This window comes from Elgaria multicarinata, chromosome 15 (assembly GCF_023053635.1).
Source record: "Elgaria multicarinata webbii isolate HBS135686 ecotype San Diego chromosome 15, rElgMul1.1.pri, whole genome shotgun sequence".
NCBI classification, from domain to species: domain Eukaryota; kingdom Metazoa; phylum Chordata; class Lepidosauria; order Squamata; family Anguidae; genus Elgaria; species Elgaria multicarinata.
The window spans coordinates 30,592,899-30,619,783 of NC_086185.1; the positions used below are offsets into that span (position 1 = coordinate 30,592,899).

The following is a 26,885-nucleotide window of genomic DNA, read 5'->3' on the forward strand; positions in this document are numbered from 1 at the left end:
ATATTCTAGCATCAAACTGATTTGGGATTGGTACACATCCAGCTATGTCTTCCTTGCAAACAGTATTACATGAAATCAACCAGATTACAGTTTTAACATTTTGAAAGCAAATAATTTGTGTAGGTACCAAGATTTGACAAAAGATGGAAGTATAATACAGTTTTCAGCTATTAAAATGCGTTACATTCTGAAACACTGCAATGGTATAAATATTTTCATGTTAGAAATCTAATTGTAAATATTGTAAAAGAGACTCAAACTTTAGAATTTGAAAATATAATCATAAAAAAGGTCCTCTATCTAAGATATACCATATTTTGTTAAAATATGATATTTTGTTAAAGGAATACATGATAAAGTGGGCACAAGGTATTGGAAATAATGTTTAAATGGAGGTATGGGAGAAATCATGGGGGAAAAGATCATGAATTTCCCTTAAATGTGTACATAACTGCTTTAAAGTAATGTCAAGATGGTATTTAACTCCTGCAATTATTGGTACAATGAACAAGACATATTCTAAATTCTGCTGGTAACACGTAATTCATATGTGGTGGGGGAAATGTAGCTATGTACAAAAATACTGGAGAAAGATTATTAAAATAATAACTAGAATCCTAAAATATGTTGTACCACTAGACCATATACTGATGTTGTTGAATTATATAACACCTCCTATAAAGAAGGAACATAAAGAACTTACCTTGTACATATGTTAACAGCTACATGGTTATTTGCCCTAAAATAGAAATTCATAGTATTTTCTCACTGGAAAGAGTGGTTTAACAAGTTGTGATTTTGCTATAATGGCAAAATTAATATCTTACTGAAGAGCGATAGTATCAGGTGGACCATTGTTTGACTCTTGCTCACATTGCAGAAACATATGATCGCATCCCTAGAAAGAGCCATTGAGTCTAACAAAACTCAATCCATGCTTCGTCATCCAACCCACAGAAGTGCTTGAAGTGGAAAATTCAGATGCTGCCCCTCCCTCCTAGGGAGGCTCCAGTTCCATAGGTCCAAAAACAAGCAGCCCCTCGGGGTCAGGAGCGCAACAGTCGTGTCTCCCCTCCATCTCTGATGTCAGTCACAGGATCTGCAGTTCATCTTTTTCTGACAGCCCGTACTTGATTTTGTGGTCATTGAAGAGTTTGCAAAGCGACTGGATGTACATGGAATGGTAAAGATCCACCATCTCATAGCTTGGATGCTCAACCTTGGGCACAGTCACAGGTTCTCCAACTGGTGAGGGAGGAGAAGAGGGTTAGGCAAAGCTGGGCACACCCAGAGCAACCACCAACAGATTTATCTTTTACTGTTCACCACTCTGGAATCTGTTTAGATGTGAAGCAGTCTATAAATTCTGCAAATAAAATAAATAAATAAAAATAGAATTTTAAAAGAATTTAAAGCAATTGCAATAAAATAATAGACTTGTTCAGACAACTTTTCTCTCTTTTTCTCTTTTGTGAGCAAGTCTGTAACTCTAATTGTGTTGATTTGACTAAGGCCACAGCTAGACCTACGGTTTATCCTGGGATCATCCAGGGTTTGCCCCTGCCTGAGCACTGGATCCCCTGTGTGTTACCTTTGTGAACCGCCCAGAGAGCTTCAGCTATTGGGCGGTATTAAAATGTAATAAATAAAATAATAAATAAATAAATAAATAGCTGAACAGGTTTGACCCCTGGACGATCCAGGGATAAACCTTAGGTCTAGCTATGGCCTAAGACTACAACTTAGTTTTCAGGAGAATTGGTTTTACTGTAATATGAATATTATAGCCACCACAAGTGTAAAGCTAGTATCCTAAAAATAAAAATTAAAAAATTAATAGTGATGGTGGAGGGTGCATCTGTCATTCTAACCTTAATAAAAGTGGAACAGTTTCAACGATCTTTCTGAGAGTTACAAGTGCCAGAAAGACATGTTGGTTTTACATACCTAGGGAGAACTTCAGAAAGATTGGTGAAAGTCTGAGGGAGAAAAAGCAGTTTAAAGAGAAAAAACAAAACAAATAAAGTGACTCAGAGAAACTGATTGCTGACCTTTTTTGCATACTATTTCCGAAAAATTCAAAGGCTTCTCACCTGAAACATCGGTAGCTTCCAATCCCTCTTGTATTGTAGTTTGTGCAACACGTTTAAAATTCTTTTCTGAAGCTCTGGGACTCTCATAATTATGTACAGCCACAGATGCTTCTCTTTCTATTCCTACCATGTTATAGGTGATTTGGAATGTTGAAGGGTAGTAACTGTCACATCATTGAAAGCAGCAGTAGAAGCAGCCTGTGTTAGATCTGGAAGGTGGTGGGTTTGCGAGGTAAGCCCTCCTTCCTTCCCTGCCCCATCCTTCACCACTCCAGCATCACTCATGGTGGCGCTCACGCATCAATTCAGTCAGGGTGATCAGAAGGGCCTTGCCTCCTCCTTTCCTTCCCTGCCCCACCCTCCACAACACTCTCAGTCTGAGGAAGTCCAGATCAGTGGTTGAGTGCCGTTTCCCATGATGTTGAAGTGCCAATCCGATTGGGGTGACCAGGGAAGCGAGGCCTCCTCCTTATGCAAGGCCTCCTCCCTTCCTCCAGGAAGATCAGTTGCTGCTTCAGTTGCTCAAATGCTTCATAAGGCAATACAGGACTAGAACAATAAGGGCTATCTCTGATGGGCACGGGCACTCCATCCTACCCATCTAGATTTGGGCCTGGAAGACCAAGAAAAAATGTGTGGGAGGGTAATTTGTAAGCAAGCACAGTTTTTGACGTTGCACAACGTCATCACTGATCACGGGGCGTGAGGTGAGTAATATTCTTTCACAGCTGGCAGAATTTGCTCTGACTCATTTATGACAGGGATATTGGGGAAATGGTGAATGTCCTAGTACAATCCTTGCACATTGACTTTAACGGCAGCAACACCAAAATGTGATTTCAGCTATTAGAGACTTGGAGGGAATCTACACGTCGTTGTGAGGGCGCTTGCATGCGCCCCCAGTGCGCCCCCACAATGACTGTGTAGACGGAGAAAGAAGAGACGGAGGAAGAGGTGGAGGCGGCTGGGGAACCGGCCGCGTCCTTGCCGCTGCCTCCCCGCCGGCCTCCTGCTGCCGGGATAAGAGCCACGCAGGTTGGAGAGCTCGGCGGAAGCAGAAGCTGAGCTCTCCGACCCGGGTGGCTCTTACCCTGGCAGCAGGAGGCCGGCGGGGAGGTGGTGGCGGCAAGGACGCGGCCGGTTCCCCAGCCTCCTCCTCCTCCGCCTCTTCCTCCGTCTCATCTTTCTCCATCTACACAGTCGTTGTGGGAGCGCACTGGGGGTGCATGCAAGCGCCTCACAACGACGTGTAGATTCCCTCTTGATGGATAAAGTATATACTTCTCCTATAGATGGAAAGTCACAATTTTAAAAGTTTTATACTGCTCTTTACAGCACTGGTAGCGAGATATTGGAACAAGATAAGGAATCTCCCCCACACACCCTATTAATCTTCCACAACTCCTTTTGGCTCCTTCACAATTGGAGGGAATTATGAATGCAATTACAAATATGAGCATTGGGAAATCACCGGTCTGCATGGATTTCCAAATGAGTGGTATAAAATACTCTCTAGCCTTTTAGTTCCAAAATGGTAGTGCCTCCTATTTTTGAAGTGGGTTCCCTTTCTTTATATTACTATGCTTCCTAAGCCTGGGAAGGGTCATATACCTAGTGTGCTAACTATCGACATATATCATTAATTGATGTGGATATCAAAATATCCATCCGAAAGATTGCAACAAGTTATTGCAACATTGGTTTGACCAGACCATGTAGGATTCATTACAAACAGACAGAGGGAAGATAATCTCAGATAAGTTGTGAATTTTGTGGCCTTAAATTCAGAACCAACTGACCAGGTATCCATCATTTCTTTAGATGCAGAAATGGCCTTTGATGAAATTCATTGGAAATTTATTTTTGCTACATTGACTATTTTTTGTTTTCCAATAGAATTTTAGAAATGGGTAAAAAAAAAAATACTCTGCCCTGAGAGCTAAAGTAATGACTAATGGTTTATTTTCTGCTTTTTTCCCTACTAGGGCAGGATACCAGATGTTCATTTTCTCAATTGATATTTGATTTATGCTTGGAACCCCTGGCATGTGCTATTATAGATAAAATAGTAGGATTCGTGGTTTTGTGCATGCTGGCTTAGAATTTAAAATGTTCCTTTATACTGATGATCTTTTGCTGTTTATCTTGAAACTCCAGTTGTCAGTTCCGGCTTTGATGAAACTGATTAATAGTTTTGGTGATTTGTCTGGCTATTCAATTAATTGGTTAAAATCAGAGATAATGCTAACTGGAGAAAGGGTATCCTCTATTAGCTAATTGGCAATTTCATCGGTGTAAAAATGCATAAGCTGCCACTTGGCTACTCCGATGGCCAGCAAAGTGGGGTGTATGTCAATTTCATTCTGTCCATTTCTCATTTGCTCAATTTAAATTCATTCTGTTCCATTTCTGCATGAGTTTGTGACTTTAAAAAAGTCTGCATAAAAATTCAAATACTATTTTTGCTCATTTTTCTGTATATACACATTTTTATAAGCAAGTTTATCTAATATACTCAGTTTTGGTAGGCAGTTTTCCTTAATGTTTTGTACCCTTTCCCATTAATATAATTGTGTGCACTTTCCCCTAATATATGCACTGCTGCATGCATTTTTAGTTCAGTAAACTGCATTGCAAAACTCTTGAGAGGTGTGAATATTGAAGAATATCTCCATCTCAGTTTGCAGACTGATTCAGGAAGAGCAAATTCGATAAGTTCATATGAAAATATGGACTAAACTAAATTCACCCCATCACCTGCTACCTACTCATTTTAATTGGAGACAGTTAAATGTTACCACCCTTAAAAGTGGCCTAAAATTTAAATAAATGAATAGGCTGTGCTAGCAGAGGGCCACTCTCAGTTCATGAGATGCAGCAGCACACTTTGTGTTTGAAAGTGTCCAAGAAGCTTCATGTAGAGCAAGTGCAACATGACTGATGCAGACCACCACCAACCCACCCACCCAACCCATTTCTTTCATCCCGCTCAGGTAGCACAAATAGGATTCTTTAGCTATTGGGTTTCCTTCAGCTTCATGGCCTGACTGCCGTTATCACAATTTCTTGCAACGTATTCCCCATATTGCAGCTGGAAAATGGGAGAGGCGGCACCTGCAGCAACGTTAGAGATAAAGTTTTTGAAAAGAAATGAGATACCCCAGCATGAGGAGGGCTACTAACCAATGTCCTCTTATGCCAGGCAATTAAACAGCTATTGCAAAAATTTTAGGGGATAAATCCCTCTCCATGATTTGCTACAATATGCCTTAACAGTTGATCTCAACTTATCCTATGCACAGAGTCAGATGTCCCCACCCTCCACATTGCGCTTCCTTGACCACCTCAGCATGGACAACTAGGGCTTGGCCCGGTTCCCAGATCTTCCAGGCCAAGGTAACACAAGACAGCTGCTGTGGGAGGTCAGAAGATACTCACTGACAGTGGTAACTGGTCTAGGAAAAGGCAAGAAGCCTTTGGAATGGATGGAGGTGAGGCCCCTTCCATAGAAGAAACAGGGAGCAAAGCCAAGAAGTTTACGGAATCTGTTTTGAAGGTTCCTCATCCAGGTGCCTTCCTTGAAGAGCACCTGCTGGAAAAGGTCATTCTCTCCAAAAGAGAAAGCAGGAACCAGGTGTGCCCTGTTGGGGAGAGAGCATTGCAGAGTAAGTCACATCAGTGGGCATAAAAACCCCCATTGCTTTAAATCAAGATCCCCTTCCAAGTCATATTTCACTCCTTAACTAACATAACAAAGCAGTCATCATCTTCATGACCCAATCCATCCATTATGAGGAATCATAGCTTAATGGGGAAGCACATACCTTGCCAATGACAGGTATCACGTCAAATTACTTGGAAGCCCTCTAGACCCTAGAAAGCAGTGCCCAGCTGGAGAGTATACATTGCTCTGATCCTTGGTAAGGATTATTATCATCATCAATATTTATATACCACTCAATTATCTAACACAGATTCCAAAGTGGTGAAGATAGGTAGAAACAGTAAAAGAAAGAAGATTAAATAAGCAATTTTTTAAGGTCCGGATCGGAATCTGAAGTGGTTCGGGGGGGGGGGGGGCGTGCACAGCCCTAGTAAAAGGTACAAGACAACTGAAGAAGTCAATGTGGCTCCATAAAAAGCTTAGAGATGACCTGAAAACAAAAAATGATACATATAGAAAGTGGAAGGAAGGCCAGGCTACAAAAGAAGAGTACAGACAGGTAGCACAGAAGTGCAGGTATGTCAAAAAGGAAGGCTAAAGCTGAGAATGAGCTAAGGCTAGTGAGGAAGGCTAAAAGCATCAAGAAAGCTTTCTTCAGGTATGTGCATAGTAAAAGACAGAGGAAAGAAATGGTGGTTCAGCTGCTCAATGAGGATGGCAAATTGAAAACAGATGACAAAGAAAAGGCAGAAGTGCTCAATTCCTACTTTGGCTCAGTCTTCTCCCAAACGCGGGTCTATGACAAGCACCCAGGAAAAGTGAAGTACAAGCTGAAGGGTCAGGATTGCAGCTTCAGGTTGATAAACAAATGTTCAAAGAACACCTAATTTCTTTGAATGAGTTCATATCTCCAGGGAATGATGAACTGCATCCTAGAGTAATAAAGGAGCTGGAAGAAGAACTCTCAGAACCACTGTCTATTATACTTGCAAAATCGTGGAGGACGGGTGAAGTGACGGACGGGTGAAGGAGGGCTAGCGTTGTCCCTATCTTCAAAAAGAGCAAAAAGGAGGAACCTGGGAACTACAGACCAGTCAGTCTGACATCCATCCCTCGGAACATTTTCAGAGTAGATTATAAAGAAGACAACCTGTAAGCACCTTGAAAACAATGCAGCGATTAATAAAAGCCAGCATGGATTGTCAAGAACAATTCCTGCGAGACTAATCATAAGAACATAAGAAATGCCGTGCTGGATCAGACCAGCACTCTGTTTACACAGTGGCCAACCAGCCATCGGCCAGGGATGAACAAGCAGGACATGGTGCAACAGCACCCTCCCACCTATGTTCCCCAGCAACTGGTGCACACAGGCTTATTGCCTCGAATACTGGAGATAGCGCACAATCATCAGGGTTGCCTCCAGGAATTTATCCAACCCCCTTTTAAAGCCATCCAGATTGGTGGATGACTGATCTCATTTTTTGATCGGGTAAACTCCGTTGTGGACTGTGGGAATACTGTGGACATAATATATCTTGACTTCAGCAAAGTTTTTGACATGACATTTGACTATCTAAAAGTCGGTTAGGTGGAGCAACTATTAGGTGCATCCAGAGTTAGCTACAGAATCAGACTTGAGAAGTGCTTATCAATGGTACTTTCTCAAATTGAAGGAAGATAACAAATGGAGTACCACACAGCTCAGTCCTGGGCCCAGCACTCTTCAACATTTTTATTAATGACTTGGACAGGGAGGTGCAGGGAATCAAGCAGATGACACAAATTTGAGTACTGTGTCCAGTTCTGGCACCACACTTCAAAACAGATGCAGAAAAGGTGGAGGGGATTCAGAGGAGGGCAACGAGGATGATCAGGGGTCTGGAAACTAAGCCCTGTGAGGAGAGACTGAAAGAACTGGGCATGTTTAGCCTGGAGAAGAGAAGGCTGAGGGGAGACATGATAGCACTCTTCAAGTCCTTGAAAGGCTGTCACATAGAGGAGGGCCAAGATCTCTTCTTGATCATCCCAGAGTGCAGGACATGGACTAATGGGCTCAAGTTACAGGAAGCCAGATTCCGGCTGGACATCAGGAAAAGCCTCCTGACTGTTAGAGCAGTATGACAATGGAACCAGTGACCTAGGGAGGTTGTGGGCTTTCCCACACGAGAGGCATTCAAGAGGCAGCTGGACAACCATCTGTCAGGTATACTTTAAGGTGGATTCCTGCATTTAAGGTGGATTCCTGGACTTGATGGCCTTAGGGGCCCCTTCCAACTCTACTATTCTATGAAACCATTTTATACCCAGTTTACTCACACATTGACTCCTGGGTTTCATAAGCATTGGCTAAGGTTTGGGGAACAATCAGTGAGATTCAGTTATCTCTGGATTCAGATTCCACAGAAAGGACAGGGAGTTGTGTGTGATGTGGGTGGTGTGGTTCTGCGTGTCAAACGGGGCACACAGTCCAATAAGTTAGAAAACTTAAGTCTTACAAAGAATCTTTCAGGTGAGGAATACAGAACCTTTTTGGCCCTGAGTGAACTCTGATTTAGAAGAGAGTAAAGAAAGTATTTCTTCATACATTACATAATGAAAGTGTGATACTTGTTGCCTAATGACAAACGTTTAGCCGCTGACTGAGTTGGCTTTAAAAGAAGATTATGGAACCTCCAGAATCAACGCGCTTTTGCAGCTGCATAGCAGTCGCTGGAGCTTCCCGGAGGCATCTGGCTGGCCTCTCTGCGAAAGAGCGTGCTGGGTTAGGCGGACCTTTGGTACCTGATCCAGCAGGGCTGTTTATATGTTCTTATGCTTTTAGGGGATTCCCAGTGGCCCTCCTGGGATCTGTCGACCTCCAGCCAGCTAGGAGAGAAGCATGCTTTTCAGAGGATGGTACTACATACCCATGCTGGAGTGCTAGCCGGACAAACCCTTTGCGTTTGTTGAGGATTAACGTGGTCACTCCTGGCTGGCAAGAGAGTGACTCAGCGGCTCCCCCAACCACAATGGCCACAGCATTGCCTGTGCCGTTCTGGGATATGAGGTGTGCTATTGCCTTCCGAGTCACTGGGCACAGACCTACAGAAGAGGGAAACAGAAAAGCGTTAGGGCTTTCCCCTCCCCAAGGAGAGCTACAACTGCCCCCTCCCTCCATTTAACTGGGGCGTCATTTCTTTAGATCTTTTAACCCACATCATCTTAAACATTGCGCTTGGGCGGTGTGCGATATTTTAAAACACTGTCCAGAGATGTTGTCAGGAGTGATGTATAAAATGCCATTGGATGCCAAATTCAATACTGTTTTAACCCAGCCATTGGTCGCCCTTTCTTGTGAATGAGAGCAGAGTTGCAGACTTAAACTGAATGGGCTGATTAGCCAAGCAGTTTAATTGAAAATTAAAATTCACGACTGCGTTAATCAGAAAGGCTGACATGAAAGGCTTTGGGACTCTGGTCTTTTGCAGAGTCCTGCTCCTGCTCCTTTGGGAACAATTGGATGGAAAAGGAGTCCTTGACGGCAATCCTAAGCACACTTCATGGGGCCCGATCTACACGTCGTTGTGAAGTCGCTTCCGTGCACGTTTTTTAAATATGCACCTAAATGAAGCGCGTCTTTCTTTGCTGTCTCTGGTGCTTTTTCTTTCGTTTCATTTCGTTGGAGTGGTTCACACTCTTCTAAATTCCTGTCCCCTCAGTCGCAAGTGGGTTGAAATCAATGGGATTTACTTTTGAGTAAGGGAACCTGCAGATCTGTAGTTTATGAACTTGAAGATGCACAGCTTCGCATGATCAAAGGAATGTAAGAACTTACCTTTGAGTAAACTCCACCGAACAGGGACAGTTTCATTTATTACTTTTTTGAGGGGGGGGCAGGCTTAGGCAAGTCTACTCAGAAGTAAGCCTCATTGAGTTTGGTGGGGCTTACTCTCAGGTAAGTGGGTTATTTATTTATTTAAAGGGCAGAATGGAACAAACCGAGAGTCTTACTTACTCTCTGCGATTTTAAAGTAAGGCTGTGTGTCTCAAGGAACTTTCGGGCGCACTCGAGGCGCACGGAAGCGGCTTCACAACGATGTGTAGATCGGGCCGGGGAGAAAGGTTCACTGAACTTGGGGGTGGGGTGGGGGACACATGCTTTCAAATAATCCTGCTTAGGATAGCATTGCGCAAGTAGCAGGGAAGGGGGGAATATTAGGAAACATGGATATGGCTTTTCTTCTGACAGAAGTCTCACAGTTTAGTGAACCTAGCAACACAGGATGGAATTGAAGTGACATCTCTTAAACCAGGATCTTCCACAATACTGATGGGCCTTTCTATATTCCATATATTCTATGTTCCATATTTTCAGATATGGGTGGGTGGGCGGGCGAGGTGGACAAGCTTTCCCTTTGAACAATGGGAAGCAGTTGTTCATTAATTGTTAACTTCTCTCAAACGCGAACAGAGTAAGGGGTTCATCAGAAAGGCGTTTTATCGCAAACTCGCTACTGCCCACTCATGGTTTTTCACGTGCCCTTTAGATGACGCTGTCCACCTCCCACGTGCCTTCTTCTTCTTCTTCTTCTTGCCTTCTTTCCATCATAAAATGGGCCCATTTTAATCCAGCTTTTTTTTTAAAGAAATTGAATGTGCTGCCATTTCATGTTGCATGCAGGAAAAATGTCATGATAAAAACAGCACCTGAATGGGCCACTTGGTCTCTGTTTACTTCCTCTTTCTTCTCCAGAAGAGGAAGTATTGTGGGACAGGAGCAAGGGCAGAGACGCGACGGTTGAGAACCACGGCTTTCCCCCTGTCTGATGATACTCTCCTTCATTGAGGTATTGCAAAATGCATCTTTATATCAATGTACTTGATTATTTAATTGGTTAAAATTGAAGCTGAACTTAAAAGAAGTTTGCGAAAGTCTCCAGAACACTCCTTTCACACTGGTTTAGTTCCCCATCTGAGTGAAGGGGGAGAGCACAGACACAGACTTACCCCCACTCATCAGGTATTCCCTTATACCAGGTAATCGGAAGTTTCCAGCCAGAGTGCCCAGAAAAGGTTTGATGCCAGGGAACTTTTCACAGAAGCCAGTAGAACGAGTGACAAAGTTGCAGAAAGCACCAACGCATAAGATCCCATGGGGATGGACCCCAACAATATAGTTGTGGCTGGGGAGCAGGTTGTGAGTCTTCACCAGCTGGAGGGTAACAACATGTCAGTGAGGAAGACAGTCCCTTTCCAGTGTTCTACGTGGGCATGTTGGCTGAGCACGCCCTATACATTGCAGAGGATTCAGTGGCCCGGGCCGGATCTACACTATTGCTTTAAAGCGCTTTATAACAGTTTTATAGCGCTTTAAAGCAGTTAAAGCACTTTATAACGGTTATAAAGCACTTTAAAGCAGTAGTGTAGATCCGGCCCTGGTCTGGGGTTCAGTTCACTCTGTTCACATGACCTGATATTCAGACTTCTTTGCTGCCATCAGAAAACAGGAGATTTCCCCACCCGTTCTGGTCAGTGGTGGGCCCTCTGCAATTCGGCTTCCTGCTCAGCTTTCCTCTTTGCTACCCACAGTGGGCTTCCCTTGCCCCACAGAACCCAATGGAGTGGTAGAACTGACTAGCCCCTGCCCCCATGCACACACATGCTTACCTGAATAGGAAAGTAATCTCGGTAGTGATTCCAGATAGACCATTTCCGGACCCAGGAAGAACTCCTTCCACCTGCAGGGCACAGGAACGGGAAGTACGCAAGGGAGTGGATCATCACTTTGATGGGGCCCAGTGGAAATACAGACATACATTCAAGTAAAGGAACTGAAGCAGCCTGAAAAGCAAGTGCTCCCGACTTCTTTAGAAAGCATCACCTGACAATGTCTCCCTCTTTAGCATCCTTTGTGTGCAAATTGGAAAAGATTTCTGCCGGTTTGAGATTTTAAACATTTGGCATTTTTTATTTTTTTTTACAAGGAATTGTGATGGCAAGAGGACAGATGGTGGGAGTGGAGGAAGGTGGAGCAATCTGGGGGAGCACTTCTGAACCAGCAGCCTGTGTGTTGTTGCTGCGGCATTGTCTCCACCTTGTGGATTTGGACGAGATCATGGATGGTTTAGAGAATTTAAACAAAGTGAGATTCACAATAGCTAATTGTTTTTACCAAACTTCACAGCCGAAAGAGATCCCAAAATTTCACTTTCATGTTAAGAACATAAGAACACAGCACCATGTACATTGATGGTGCTATATAAATAATAATAATAATAATAATAATAATAATAATAATAATATAAGAATTTTTTTTGGCCCGGGGTCACGCTTGGAAGAGGGGCCGCCCGCCCCCCGAGACCTCCCAGGTGCGTTGGCAGGCAGGGCTGAGGCAAGAGGGCGGCCGGCCAGGCTCCCACCGCGGTCGCCAGCTGGGGGAGGGGAGGGGAGGGGAGGGGGACGACGATGACGACGACCGCCCTCCTTTCGCTGGAGCCCAGGCTGGGCCGACCCTGAGGGGACAAAGACCCAGGGTCCATCTAGTCCAGCACTCTGTTCACACAGTCGCCAACCAGGGACCAACAAGGCAGGACATGGTGCAACAGCAACGCCCCCACCCATATTCCCCAGCAACTGGTGCACACAGGCGTACTGCCTCAAATACTAGAGGTAGCACACAACTATCAGGGCTAGTAGCCATTGATAGCCTTCGCCTCCAGGAATTTATCCAACCCCCCTTTAAAAGCCATCCAAATCGGTGGCCATCACTACATCTTGTGGTAGCGAATGCCATAATTTCACTATGTGTTGTGTGAAGAAGTCCTTCCTTTTATTTGTCCTGGATCTCCCACCGATCAGCTTCATGGGATGACCCCCGCCACACGACATGGTAAATTTCCCATCACACGACATGGTAATTCACTGTGAATCACATTTTTGAGAGATCCATGTTGGGGTAGTATGTCATCGGAACAGGCCCAATGAGTCTATGAAAGTGAAGCTACCATTCCATATTACAAGTACCCAACTGGCAGCCAAGACCATCCACACTGAATGATAAGAGTCAGAAGGGACCTTGAAGGCCATCTAGTCCCTTCCCCTGCTTAGTGCAGGATAATCACAGGTAAAGCATTCCTCCTTCATCCTCCTCTACACTTTCCACACAAAGTTTGGGTTAGTTTTGTAATCCTGACACAAAAATCCCATCCAATAGGTTCACAGAGGAGAGAGAGAGAGAGAGAGAGTTGGGGATGCTCTCTGTGCATGCAAGGTGCTTGGTTGTGTGCTTGCCTATTAGAGCTTGAGGAAGGTGATGCCCTAGATGAAGGGAGGGGACAGACATGGGGGTGGGGAGTGTGGGATGGGGGGTGGGGAGAGAACAAGTAGCGATTTTCAGGCTGGCAAAGAGACCCAGAAAGAAAAAGAGAGGCGGCTGAAGGCACTTTGGAGGGGTCTTTCCTCTCTGGGGAGCAGACATGAGGTAGCAAAGTTGCTGTCTTGTAGGAGTGCCTGCTGTTTGCCCCTACATCTTTAAGCAAATATTGCACAAACACCATTAAGCCCCAGAGGAAAACAGACTCCGGTTGGCACAACACCTGGAACCTCTCCCCACGTTGCTCTTTTCTTGTAGGAATGTCATATTCCGGAGGCTGCCTACAGAAATTGTTGCTCTCTGGAATTCCAGTCATGTGATACTTAAGCCATCCTTAAGTTGGATGGACTTTGGATTGGTGACAGAGCTGGGCAAATTGTATGTGCTGGTCAGGAGAAAAGTCAACGTACACACACAGGTGTTCCTGTCATTTCCTGAAACAACATTCTGAACTATTCTTGGTGTGCCTCTAACCCTGCTGCCCCGGTTCCATTTCATATAGGTGGGATTTGTTGTCTTAGCATCTCAGGTATGGGGGGTGGGATTGTGTGTGTGTGTGTGTGAGAGAGAGAGAGAGAGACAGACAGACAGACAGACAGACAGAGACAGAGACTGACATTCTTTTTGATAACCTGTCTTCGTGGCAACATTTTTTCATAGCTTATTGCTCTGAGTTTTCATAATAGATAATACAATTGACAAAACCCTTTCTCTCCATATAAGTACAATAAATTTAATGACAATTACCCTCCCTCTCCCCACTTGCTCACTTTATTTTGGTTCATTTAGAAAAACAAACTCAGAAAGCAGTGGCTTCTGAGGTACAGCATAAAGTAGGGTGACCATATGAAAAGGAGGACAGGGCTCCTGTGTCTTTAACTGCTGTGATGAAGAGGAAATTTCCCCAGATTCCCCATATATACAAAGGACACCAGCTGAAATTTCCTTATCAATACAACTGTTAAAGATACAGGAGCCCTGTCCTCCTTTTCATATGGTCACCCTAGCATAAAGTACATTTGGGTTTACAGGCTCATTATTTCCGCACAGTCCTCCATAAAAGGGCCACGACCTCAGTCCCTCAGTGTGCAGCAGAGGATACCGACGAGGACGGGCACAGGCGGCTTCCTAGACGATACAGCAGTCAGTGCTTTATTGAGGGCCCTCCCAGCCAGAGGAGTGTTCAGGAGTGGAGTCTTAATCTTAATTAGGGCCAAATGACAGAAGGTTCATGCTTTAAATATCGTTTGCCTTTGCACAAAGTGAGTTTGTTAGGGTGCCAGACATTGTATTTTCCAACCCTCTTTTGCAATTTCTATTGCTAGTGTTTACTCCCAGACATAAATATTTGCTATACAGTATAACCTATGGGATTATATCTCACAGAGATATCGTACGACTTCACCCCTGCTTTTTGTTGAGTAATTACTTAAAAAGCTTTTAAAACTTGATGTTGTGCGGACTTTATACTGCTAGTTTTACCCTACCCTGTGCCTGCTTACCCTACCCTGTGCCTGTTGGCATTCTCTTCCCCTCCTTATTGTTTTACTATGATTTTATTAGATTGTAAGCCTATGCGGCAGGGCCTTGCTATTTACTGTTTTACTCTGTACAGCACCATGTACATTGATGGTGCTTTATAAATAAATAAATAAATAAATAAATAATAATAATAATAATAATAATAATAGCTTAATCCTATCCATGTAGTTTACTTAGAACTTCCACTGTAAACTCAATCCCTGACTATGGCTGGCCTACTGGAGGGGAGAGGTTGCAGTGATGTCTGGAGACAAGCAAAGACTGGGGCTTTAGTGACCTCTGGCTGCCATCTGCTTTGAGAACTGCACCTGAGTGGCCTTCTGGGGGACGGCCAGGGAAAGGTCTCGCAATGGCTGGGGAAGGTCGGCCATTCCAAGATCTCTGAAGGACAAGTAGCACTTTGTACAAGATGTGGGGAGCATTTCATGAAATGCAAGGGATGAGATGTGGGTGGATCAGCCAAGTGGGCAGCACAACCTTTACAGGAAAAGCACCAGCCACAAGCAGAAGTGGCTGAAGCCACTGCAGAGCAAATATATGGGAGGCTGCACGGTATTATGAAAGATGGACAGGAGCTCTGTTTGCTAGTGCATACAATGGCATCCCTGGTTAACACTGAAGACAAACACATGATACACACGAGTATCAAACCAAGGAGACAAGCAGACAAAAGGCTGAGCAGGGGGCAGGGTGATACCTTCTGAAATAACCCCATCCACTTACCGTTTTCAGGTGTGTCCCAATCAAAGATGAGCCAAGCCACATAGAAAACAGAAATGGGCCAAAAACTGGTGAAAACCAAATAGGTGAGAAGAAGCAGGCTAGCAATTCCTGAGGAAAGAACAATGACCAAATAATCCACTTACTCCTCTCAGTCAAAGCCCTCTCACAATTAGCCCCCAGGACCCCCCAGATCTGGATGCTAACAGCATTTGAAAGAATTTGAAGAAATTACTGGATTAAGAATAAACTGGTCAAAATCAGACTTGATGTTATTTAATTATACTAAAAAGGAAGAGAAGGATTGGGAAGGAAAAGAAATGGAAATGAGAGTTAAAGAACAGATTAAATATTTGGGAATTAGAATTACAAAAAATTTGGAGAGTTTAGAGAAGGAAAATTTAAGTAGTTTGAAAAAAGAGATTTTAGTAAAATTGGAAAAATATAAAAGGTTGAACCTATCATGGTTTGGAAGAATAGCATTAATAAAAATGAAGATTTTAGCAAAGATCAATTTTATTTTTAGGATGCTACCAATAAAAATCTCAGAATCAGAGTTAAAAAGTTGGCAGAATATTATAAATAATTATTGTAATGGGGATAAGAAAGCGAGGATAAATAAAAATAAATGGTATTTAAGCCAAAAAAAGGGAGGACTGGGTCTCCCAAATATTAACCTATATTATGTAGCTAATAGGTTAAGACATATTGCAGAAGCAATTTTAGGAGTAGGAGATTTAGGCCATAGCTAAACCTAAGGTTTATCCTGGGATCATCCAGCGTTCGCCCCTGCCTGAGCACTGGATCCCCTGTGTGTCACCTAGATGAACAGGTTTGACCCCTGGACGATCCAGGGATAAACCTTAGGTCTAGCTATGGCCTTATTATTATTTTTTTATTATTATTATTATTTATTTATATAGCACCATCAATGTACATGTACGCCTTAGATTGGATGGAGGATAAAACCACAAATAATATAGATTTGAACTTGGAAAATGTATTTTTTAGGGAAGGAGGTAAAAAATGGGTTGAAAGTATAGGTAATCCTCTTTTAAAATCTGGGAAATTGGGAAATCTGGGGTAAATATAAAAGGGAGTTGCTCTCGAGCATCTCCCCTTTATCACCGGTAATAATGTTAAAGAATTTCCCTGGGAATTTAAAGGGCAGATTAAGCAAAGTTTTAAAAGAGAAAAATAAAATGAAATTAAGGGAATGGTTAAGAGGGATGAATACAAGAGGGGAGTTGGAAGAGGTTTTAAAAGATAAAAAATTAACTTGGTTAAACTATTGGCAATTGGTATTCAGGCAGAGATGCTTTAAACTGAATTACTGCACAGAGTTGGACCTGATGGCCAAATGGCCCTTCTCCATTTCTATGATTCTATGCTAAAACTAACAGCAGGGATAAAACATCCTGAGGATCTAAAAACACTGAAAGCAGTTCCTAGAATAAAAAGTTCTCCACCTGGCACTGAAAAGAGTGTAACGTAGGTGCCAAATGAGCCTCAGTTGATGGGGGCACCTGGAACGGATAACCTTGGGGTCCTCGTAGCTAAATATAAGAGGAGATGCTTCTTCCTGTAACTTGATCCCAAGCCCTTTAAATGTAAACCAGGACCTTGAGTTCAGGCCAGAGACGGGCTGGCAGCCATGATTACAACATCCAGATTTCGGCATTGCCTCCTCAGTGACATCCTGCCCTCCATAAAGTTCTCGGAAGTTGGGGATCCAGCAGTCAGCTCTGTGTTTGCAGAGCTCATTCAAGACAGGTTGTGTTTATTTGTCCCGTACAATCCACCCCGCAGGTCTTCTGGGAAAAATCTACTTCAGCCAGCAAAAACAAGATTAACCACTGTTACCCAGAGGACCTTCTCTTCTGCTTCTCCCAGACTGTGGAATGGCCTTCCGGAGGAGACTCGTCAACTTAACAGTCTACTAGCATTCAAGAAAGCTATAAAGACTGATCTCTTCCGGCAGGCCTATCCAGTGGAATTTTAGGATGCTTTTAGGATGTTTTTAACAATGTATATTATGTTTTAATTCAGTTTTATGTATTTTATGGTTTATTGTTGTTCCTCGCCTCGATCAGAATGGAGAGGTGGGTAAGAAATATTATTATTATTATTATTATTATTATTATTATTATTATTATTATTATTATTTGTTTGTCTTTTGGCAGCTGGAATTTGTCAGAGTATCACAACATACTGTGCAAAGCACAGGTGCAGGTGCACTTGCCATTACATGTGGTCAGGTCTGGAAAGGCAGACCCTCCCCCTCCTTTTAGCAGAGACATACGAGGCATCTTCTCACGTGGGAAATATAGGCGTTTCCTCTGCGGATCATACAACAGGCATGCACCAAAATATTAGACCTGCTGTCTGTCAAATTGTATTGTCTACGGGCTGGTCTTTGTAAACCTCCAGGGTCTCTGTGTTCACAGGATTTTGCAGCGTTCCAGAAACCTGCAGAATCTTTTTGACCAGGGTGGCCAAAAACTTTGGGTGGTCCCAGACAAAGTGCTCTTTGCACTACAAATGAGGAGGCACCGTGGAGCCATTCGGTCTTTTATTTTCTTAAGAGGCTGTCCGTGGTAAGAGTCAAGACGAAAGAAGCAGGGGGGAACAAATGGGAGAGTTAGGAATGGAAGAGGACACCTGGGATGTGAATGAGTCAGAGTGACGGCGCTGGAAAAGCCTGGTCTGGAAGCTGTAGCAGTTTCAGCTATGGAGTCTACATGATGTCTCCTGGTTGATGAGGAATATGATGGACGTGGAGGTGCCAGAGCAGGGAGAAGACGAGTGTCCTAGCAGTCCCAGTTTCTTTTACAGCAGAAGCATGTGCTGCTCCAATAAATGCCTAGCCCATTACAGAGTTGGACTCGGATAGAGGGATGGTGGGAATAAAAATGAAATAAACTAATAAACATGGTAAGGATATACTTCAGACTTCAACTAACCTAAGAAGATACGAATTGGCCTTGCTGGCGTCGATGAATGTGGGTCTATCTAGTCCAGTATTCTCTGCTTGTCAGCTGCCTATCTGGAAGCTCACATGAGGGCACAGAAGAAAAGGGAGAGGGTTTGGCCACCACAGCTGTCCTCCCACCATCCAGAATCCAGACACTGGCTGCATGGACTCTTCACAAGACGGCTGCAGTGCACGTGATAAGAGAGCGCAAGAGAGCAGCTTTGCTCTGTCATGCTTACTACTCACCCATCAACAGGAAACTCAGAATCCACTGGAGAACTGATAGCAGCTGGATGCAGGCCTGGAAATCTCTTTTTGAAGGCCAGGACACAGCTAGAAGCGTGCAGAGGGCAGCCTGGATGCTGGCATGACTCTCTGCAAAGGAACACAGCGTTAACACCCCCCTCTCTCTGTGACCAGCTCCTGGTCATGTCACATTCACCTGTTGACTCAGCTTTTCCTCCACCCCCGGCCACCTCCTTCCCAGCCAGGCCAATCCCCAGAAATGGCTGGTGCATTCCACCCTTGTCCCTCCACCCTCGAGATCCACATGTGCAGTGACAGGCTGCCGTGTGCTCTAGATGCCCTGCGGGATTAGTAAGGGCATTCAGAATGAGGCACTTCCACATGGGTGGCATCTGAACCTCAATACTCTCACCAGCCTTTTATCTTTTGAGTCACGAGGAGGCTTTTTTAGAAAGGGGAGGGGGAGGGGAGAAAGAGAAGAGAGGACAAATGAAGAGAACAAGACAGGGAGAAGACAGACACCCATGGGCTTCAAGGCTAGACCTTCCCACAAGATCCCCTCAGCCCTTCTTCTGGCCCCAGAGAAGTGTGTGATTTGGGCCAAGGGCCCAAGTCACAGGTGGATTCCTCCACACTTCTCTGGAATCTCAGGCTGGACAAGACAGGTAGCCCTGGGGGGGCTGTCTTCACAGGGGCGGGTTTTTTTCCCCTGCAACTTGGGTGTGTTGTCAGGTCCTTTGTGGCAGACGATGTCATGGCCAGGGCTAGGGTGACCATATGGAAAGGAGGACAGGGCTCCTGTATCTTTAACAGTTGTATAAATCAGGGAATTTCAGCAGGTGGCATTTGTACGCCTGCAGCACCTAGTGAAATTCCCTCTTCATCACAATAGTTAAAGCTGCTGGAGCCTTGCCCTCTTTTGTATCTGGTCGAGAAGACAGGGCTCCTGTAGCTTTAACTGTTGTGATTAAAAGAAAATTTCACCAGGTGCTGCATGCATACAAATGACACCTGCTGAAATTCCCTTTTCTATGCAACTATTAAAGATACAGGGTCCCTGTCTGCCTTTCCATAGCGTCACCCTAGCCAGGGCAGACCTAATGATCCACTCCTCCCTCCAAAAGTCACAGTATCGCAGAGTCATTTCACTGTGTTCGTTTTAGTGGAAGCAGTTCCCGTGCACTTGCTCTGGACTGTGTCCCCGTCCCTGGCACCACCTCCTGGGCATGCCTGTGACCTGGCCGGCACATGGTCAAGGGGTGGGGCTGCTCTTCCCCATGACTCCTTTTCCTGTTCCATGAGAGCCATAGCTAGGCGCTTCCTCGTTGCCACCCGCTTTGCTTCTCTGATGCTGTGCTTGGACTAAAGAGGACAGAAAGCTATAACTCAGTGACAGGAAACGAGGCAAAATTGGGGGGGGGGCTGCCCCTTTCCCTTCCCCCATCCCGCCTTTTTCTTGCCCATTCCATTGTTGTTTAGCTTCTCTGCTGCTGTGCTAATTCAACCCAATCCATTTCTGAACCTGCACACTTCTGGGGGGGCCTTTTATTCTTTTCTTTGCACAGCTGAATATCATCAGTTTATAAAAATGAAGTTTTGCCGCATTAGTTCCTTCCCATTTTCATTCATACAGCATAACAGGGAGAGCCTTGGGAAGAGTGGGTAACACAGCCGTTTCACTGATGACATTGGTTCTACCCTCACTCCCCACCCAGGTGTGTGTTTTTCCTGGCACCAGAAAGCCAGTTTTGAGGGATGGTTGGCTCCGCCACGTAACATTGACAGAGCAAGGCGGGTTTCATCATACTGCAGAGAACACGAGCAAGGCGCTTTCCCCATACTCATCAAGATGAGGCCCTGGGCAATCCTGTGTCCACTTATCTGGAATAAAGAAACACTGACACTGACAAGACATGTATTTGGATTAAAAGTGAGTCAGATGGAAAAGGTTGAAGATGGCTGTTGCAGAAGATGGTAAGAATGACGCCCACGCAAGAGCTATGTAGCCTGCTGGCGAGGAATTGCTCTTCTGCAAATCAGCTGGAAGTAGAACTAGAATGGTTGTTAGAGGTGGGCCCATTTCCCCATTCAAATTTTCAATGGCAAAGGGGAAACAATAGTAAGGAGGCAGTGGTGGTGAAGAAGATATTTCGAAACATGGAATAACATGAACCTTGTTGACTTTCCCGCTGTATCCCAGAGGCTATACCAAGAAGTCCTTTAACCATGCAAAAAGCTCCCCTGGATGGCACTGAGAAGTAAACTTTCTTTGCCACCATCACCACCACAGAATTAGTGTTTGACCAGATCTATTTCAATGTCATCTTTTATAAGACACTTTCTTGGAGGTATAATTTGAGGTGGCCCCGAGGTTATTGGGGCTTGTGCAGTTCCTTTTTTGTAACTGTCATCTGTGCCAAAAAGAGCAAATTATTGTGGGTCTCAAAGTGGACAGTTCCCAGTCATGAGATCTATCATATGTGGTAGCCCAATTATTGTTATTATGGAGAGCATGGACATATAATCCTATCCTGATAGTTGTCAGCCTCCAAAACCAGAGGCTGCCGACTGGAGCACAGAGGGAATCCTCTCCTCTGTGCTTCTGTTGTCCTGCTGTGGGAAGCGGGAGGGAAAGGGCCTGGAGACATGGTAGGAAGCTGTGTCAAACGGCTTCTGCAGCCTCCTCCCCTCTCCACCCCCAGGTCCACCCACCTTTTGCCCTTTCCATACTCGGTTTCCGAGTGTGAAGCCGGAGTTGGCAAAGCGAGTACCGTGCTGGCTATGAGGGGTGAGGAAGGGCAGGGCACTTGGTTTCAGGGCTCCAACCTCAGTTGCCAGAAACCAAAGAACCCTACGGCTGTCCAGACAGTGTCGATTGGCCGTAGGTTTGTGCCTTTATTTACTTTACTGACTGAGCTCTGTTTTGAAATCTTGTGCAAACAAGAACCTGGGAACTAGTAACCAACTTGCTTCAGTTGCATCCCTGCTTAGCTCACGAATGGCTTAAGTTTCCATCCGTCCACTCTGTGTGAGAGGAAAGTTGCCCCCTCCCCCTCCTGGTGAAGAGGCCACCCTGTCCTACCATGACTGATAAGGGAGTCCTCAGGCCAAGGCCCTTCCTAGCTCTCAGCCTTGACTCCCACATTGGAACCTTCCCTTCATAGGGCTAAACATGGTGAAACATTAACAGTCACAGATATCACATCAGAAATGAGTAAAATGGGGAGTTAGGGTTGATCCTCTCTCACGAACTGTGTCTGATTTCATACTCAGGCACTAACACAACTCTGCTCTTTAGGAAGGAAGGAAGGAAGGAAGGAAGGAAGGAAGGAAGTGAGTGAATGAGTGAGTTGGTTTTTGAGTAAGACTGCACCTAGGCTTGGATTGGTCTAAGCTAGCTTCAGAGCTCCATGTGGCCCCCAGTAGAAGCCCCAATCCCAAAGACCCCCCTTTACTAGGAACCTCTGCGACTGCAGTCCCTATGAAGCAAATGGTGTGAGCATGGTGGAAGAAAGCAGAGCTAGGTGGCACTAGTGAAATCACAGGGAGTAGACAAGGGGTCCCCAACCATTTTGGTGCTCTCACAAAATGGCTGCCATGGGAGGGAGCTGTCCACCACAAGCCTAAGATCTCTTTCTTGTTCGGTCACCGCCAGCTCAGATTCCATCAGATTATACTTGAAGTTACTGATCCATAAGAGGACCTCTTATTCCATGAGTGCCAAATTTGTTCAGGAGTCTTTGGTTAGGGACTTTTTTCAAATCCCTTTTGGAAGTCCAAGTAAACAACCACCATGCATAATATTATTATTATTATTATTATTATTATTATTATTATTATTATTATTATTATTATTATTATTATTGTTATTATTATTATTATTATGTATTTATATAGCACCATCAATGTACATGGTGCTGTACAGAGTAAAACAGTAAATAGCAAGATCCTGCCGCATAGGCTTACAATCTAATAAAATCCTAGTAAAACAATAAGGAGGGGAAGAGAATGCAAACAGGCACAGGGTAGGGTAAGCAGGCACAGGGTAGGGTAAAACTAACAGTAGAAAGTCTGCACAACATCAAGTTTTAAAAGCTTTAGGAAAAAGAAAAGTTTTTAGTTGAGCTTTAAAAGCTGCGATTGAACTTGTAGTTCTCAAATGTTCTGGAAGAGCGTTCCAGGCGTAAGGGACAGCAGAAGAAAATGGACGGAGCCGAGCAAGGGAAGTAGAGGCCCTTGGGCAGGCGAGAAACATGGCATCAGAGGAGCGAAGAGCACGAGCGGGGCAATAGTGTGAAATGAGAGAGGAGAGATAGGAAGGAGCTAGACCGTGAAAAGCTTTGAAGGTTAACAGGAGAAGTTTATAGTGGATTCTGAAGTGAATTGGAAGCCAATGAAGAGATTTCAGAAGTGGAGTAACATGGTCAGAGCGGCGAGCCAAGAAGATGATCTTTGCGGCAGAGTGGTGAACAGAAACCAACGGACTGATGTGAGAGGAAGGAAGGCCAGAGAGAAGAAGGTTGCAGTAGTCCAACCGTGAAATAACCAGTGCATGAACAAGCGTCTTGGCGGAAGAGACAGACAAAAATGATCGAATCCTGGCAATATTATACAGGAAAAATCGACAAGATTTAGCTACTGCCTCAATATGAGGAATAAAGGAGAGCGAGGAGTCAAATATAAAGCCAAGGCTACGAGCTTCCTTGACCGGAGTAAGCGTAACATCATTGACAGTAAGAGAGAATGAAAGATGAGGAGAAGGTTTAGGAGGAAAAACGAGCAATTCAGTCTTTGCCATATTGAGTTTCAAACGACGATGAAGCAGCCAAGCTGAGATATCTGAAAGACATGCCGAGATACGATCGTGAACATCAGGAGAAAGTTCCGGAGATGACAGGTATAGTTGTGTATCATGGGCGTACAGATGATATTGGAGGCCATGAGATTGAATAAGCTTGCCCAAGGGCAACATGTATAAGGAAAACAACAACGGGCCAAGCACCGAGCCTTGCGGAACCCCTACTGAAAGGGGAAAGGAGGAAGACGAGCTGCCATTAGCCAACACGCTGAAAGAGCGACCCGCTAGATAGGAGGCAAACCAGTTATAGACAGAGCCACAAAATATGTCTCCTCCTACTCATCGACCCTGTTCAGACGACACGCTAAGCCATGGTGGTTAAGTATTTTGAGCTGTGTCATGTGAACAATGACTTAGAGTGTTGTGTGAACCATTCCTAACCATGGTGGCTACATAATCACGGTTCAAATCACCAGGCCCAGATGGTATCCATCCTAGAGTTCCCAAATATGAAATTGCAGACCGAACAAAAATATGCAAACTGTCCCTAAGTGCAGCCTCTGTACCAGAAGACTGGAAGATGGCCACTGCAACACCAATTTTAAAAAAGGGATCCAGGGGGGATCTTGGAAATTACAGTCCAGTTAGCTCGACATCTGTTCCAGGTAAATTGGTTGAAAGCATTATTAAAGACAAAATTAGAAATCATATAGAAGGGCAGGTCCTGCTGAAGGAGAATCAACATGGCTTCCACAAAGGCAAGTCCTGTCTCACTAATCTACTAGAATTCTTTGAGAGTGTTCTCTATAAGCAGATGGAAAGTACATCAGATTTTAAAAAATTGAGAGGGGTGTGTGTGGGGGGGGGGGGGAATCGAATTTCCATCCATTGGAGGGTTTTGAGCATTCAGCTGGGTTTGAATCTCAGTATTCAACCCTGTTTGTGGCGCTGAACAGGAGTTGCCACCTCTTTCTTCCTGGACAGGCTCCTCGCCTTTTACAACTATATAGCAAGTGGGCACAACAGGGTCAAATGGAATGTGGAAGAAAGCATGACTGGCAGATTTGCCTGATCTTTCTTAACTCATCAATTCAGTATCCCATCTACACCCCACCCACCCCCGGGCTACAAAATTGAGATGATTGCATTATCAGCATTGCCTCCCAGATTTGTAACCAAGTCCCACCAATATATAGCACATACACTCCTAAACCTTGTCCGACCTGTATAGCGTTCAAAGAACAACTGTTCTATTCTGGAACGTGCTACTGCACAATTTCAGCTACAAAACCACATCATCAAACAACTCTGCAATGAAAAGCCACCATCACGGGATTTTCAGTCACCTTAACCTTCCACTGGTGATTTTTCTTACCGCTCTGATTTTGGGAATAGGCAGCAATGATAGTTTTCATGGTGCAGTCAGCAGGCGCCTGGACACTGTCTTGCAATCTCAATCAGACTTTGCTTCAGCAGGCTAACTTAAACAGTGGACTCACTCAGCAGTTCAGCTTTCGACCACTTTCAGGCTCCACCATCTGGTCAAAGGAAAACTAAACACATACAAGGGGAGGAGACGTGGATGAATCCTGACCGTGCAACGCTCCTTTTAATAGCTGGGGCGGGGGGCAGACAGAGCATTTCAGAGGAGGCAAATGTAGGATTGTTCTTTCCTTAAAGCATCCAGAAAAGCATTCCAGTTTCATAAGAAGCTATATAAAACATTACATGCCCTAAGCAGAAGCCGCTCCTTCTCCCATGGAGAAGTTTTCAGAAGTTCAAACAATCTGGAAATGAGACTGCTGATTTGGGTTTTGCTTTCGGGGGTAGACTTGTGTGATGAATCCAAATCCTGTCCCAGGACCACTCCATTTTGCCTCAAGGGACGCTCAATTCTATTACTCATGTGTCTTATGCAAACTGAATACACTTGCCTGCATTGGCTTATTATGCATGCCAATAACAGAAATGATCAATTATGATAGTTCAGCTTCTGAGAAAATTGCTTATTAAAATTAAACAAGAGCTGAGATCCGCACATCGTTAAGTTTTGCCTGGAGAAAAGGGTATATAGAACAGGTCAACTAAAAGTTTATTTATTTTATTTATTACATTTCTATACCGCCCAATAGCCGGAGCTCTCTGGGCAGTTCACAAAAATTAAAAACATTCAAAGTATAAAACAACAGTATAAAACCATAATATAAAATACAATATAAAAGCTCAACCAGATAAAAACAGCAGCAATGCAAAATTACGAATTTAAAACACCAAGTTAAAATTTATTTATAGACTTCTAAAATGCTGGGAGAATAAAAAGGTCTTCACCTGGCGTCTAAAAGCATATAATGTAGGTGCCAAGCGAACCTCCTTAGGGAGCTCATTCCACAGCCGGGGTGCCACAGCAGAGAAGGCCCTCCTCCTGGTAGCCACTTGCCTCACTTCCTTTGGCAGGGGTTCGCGGAAAAGGACCCCTGAGAATGACCTTAGGGTCCGGGCAGGTACATATTGGAGGAGACGTTCCTTCAGATAGCCTGGCCCCAAGCCGTTTAGGGCTTTAAATGTTAATACAAGCACTTTGAATCAGGCCCGGACCTGGACTGGCAGCCAATGAAGCTGGAAAAGGACTGGCGTGATGTGGTCTCGTCGGCCAGTCCCTGTTAGTAACCGTGCTGCCCTGTTTTGTACCAGTTGAAGTTTCCAGACCATTTTCAAAGGCAGCCCCACATATAACGCATTGCAGTAATCCAAACGAGAGGTTATCAGAGCATGGATAACTGTAGCTAGGCTATCTCTGTCCAGATAAGGGCGTAGTTGGTATATCAGCCTAAGCTGATAAAAGGTGCTCTTTGCCACTGAGTTCACCTGTGCCTCAAGTGACAGTTCTGGATCCAAGAGCACCCCCAAACTACAGACCCGATCCTTTAGGGGGAGTGCAACCCCATCCAGGACAAGGCAAACATCACCTTGCCGGACAGATGAACCACCCGCTAACAGTACCTCCATCTTGTCTGGATTGAGTTTGTTTGTTAGCCCTCATCCAGTCCATTACTGTGCCCAGGCACTGGTTCAGAACAGCCACTGCCTCACCTGGGTTTGATGAAAAGGAAAGGTAGAGCTGGGTATCATCCGCATATTGATGACACCTCAGTCCACATCTCCGGATAACCTCCCCCAGCGGCTTCATGTATATGTTAAACAGCATAGGGGATAAGATAGAGCCCTGTGGAACCCCATGGCTTAGGTGCCACGGCACAGAGCAATAATCCCCCAGCACCACCTTCTGGAATCAGCCATCCAAGTAGGAGCAGAACCACTGCAATGCAGTACCTCCCACTCCCAGCTCAGACAACCTATCCAGAAGGATACCATGGTCAATGGTATCGAAAGCCGCTGAGAGGTCCAGGAGAACCAACAGGGTCGCACTCCCCCTGTCTCTCTCCCGACAGAGGTCATCCCACAGGGCGACCAAGGCAGTTTCCGTTCCAAAACCA

At 44.6% G+C, this 26,885-nt stretch overlaps 1 protein-coding gene across 5 annotated transcripts; it reads right to left on the bottom strand.

Moving 5' to 3' along the window:
- Positions 1-347: 347 nt before the first annotated feature.
- LOC134409159 (diacylglycerol O-acyltransferase 2-like) lies at positions 348-24,913 on the bottom strand. 5 transcript variants are annotated; one of them, XR_010026161.1, is made up of 9 exons: positions 24,767-24,913; positions 18,594-18,722; positions 15,377-15,484; positions 11,407-11,522; positions 10,747-10,951; positions 8,667-8,841; positions 5,532-5,734; positions 2,094-2,706; positions 1,182-1,245 (listed from the first exon to the last, which is right to left on the bottom strand). XR_010026161.1 is itself a non-coding variant. In XM_063141747.1 (8 exons), exons 1-8 carry the CDS (start codon positions 24,804-24,806, stop codon positions 1,091-1,093), a joined length of 1,086 nt encoding a protein of 361 aa, XP_062997817.1. In that variant the 5' UTR covers positions 24,807-24,913; the 3' UTR covers positions 348-1,090. The 5 variants fall into 5 exon arrangements, 4 of the variants coding, with proteins under 4 accessions (XP_062997817.1, XP_062997816.1, XP_062997819.1 ...); XM_063141747.1 differs by lacking the exon at positions 2,094-2,706 and having other exon boundaries at positions 348-1,245; positions 11,407-11,477; XM_063141746.1 differs by lacking the exon at positions 2,094-2,706 and having other exon boundaries at positions 348-1,245.
- Between the last annotated feature and the right edge of the window lie 1,972 nt (positions 24,914-26,885).

Excerpts from the sequence above, each read along its gene's own strand:
- LOC134409159 (XM_063141746.1), bottom strand. The coding sequence starts at position 24,806 with ATGAAAACTATCATTGCTGCCTATTCCCAAAATCAGAGCG. Across the intron at positions 11,523-15,376 it reads TTGGGACACACCTGAAAACG|TGATGATCCACTCCCTTGCG; the intron begins GTAAGTGGATGG and ends GCCCCATCAAAG. Across the intron at positions 10,952-11,406 it reads GAGATTACTTTCCTATTCAG|CTGGTGAAGACTCACAACCT; the intron begins GTAAGCATGTGT and ends GTTACCCTCCAG.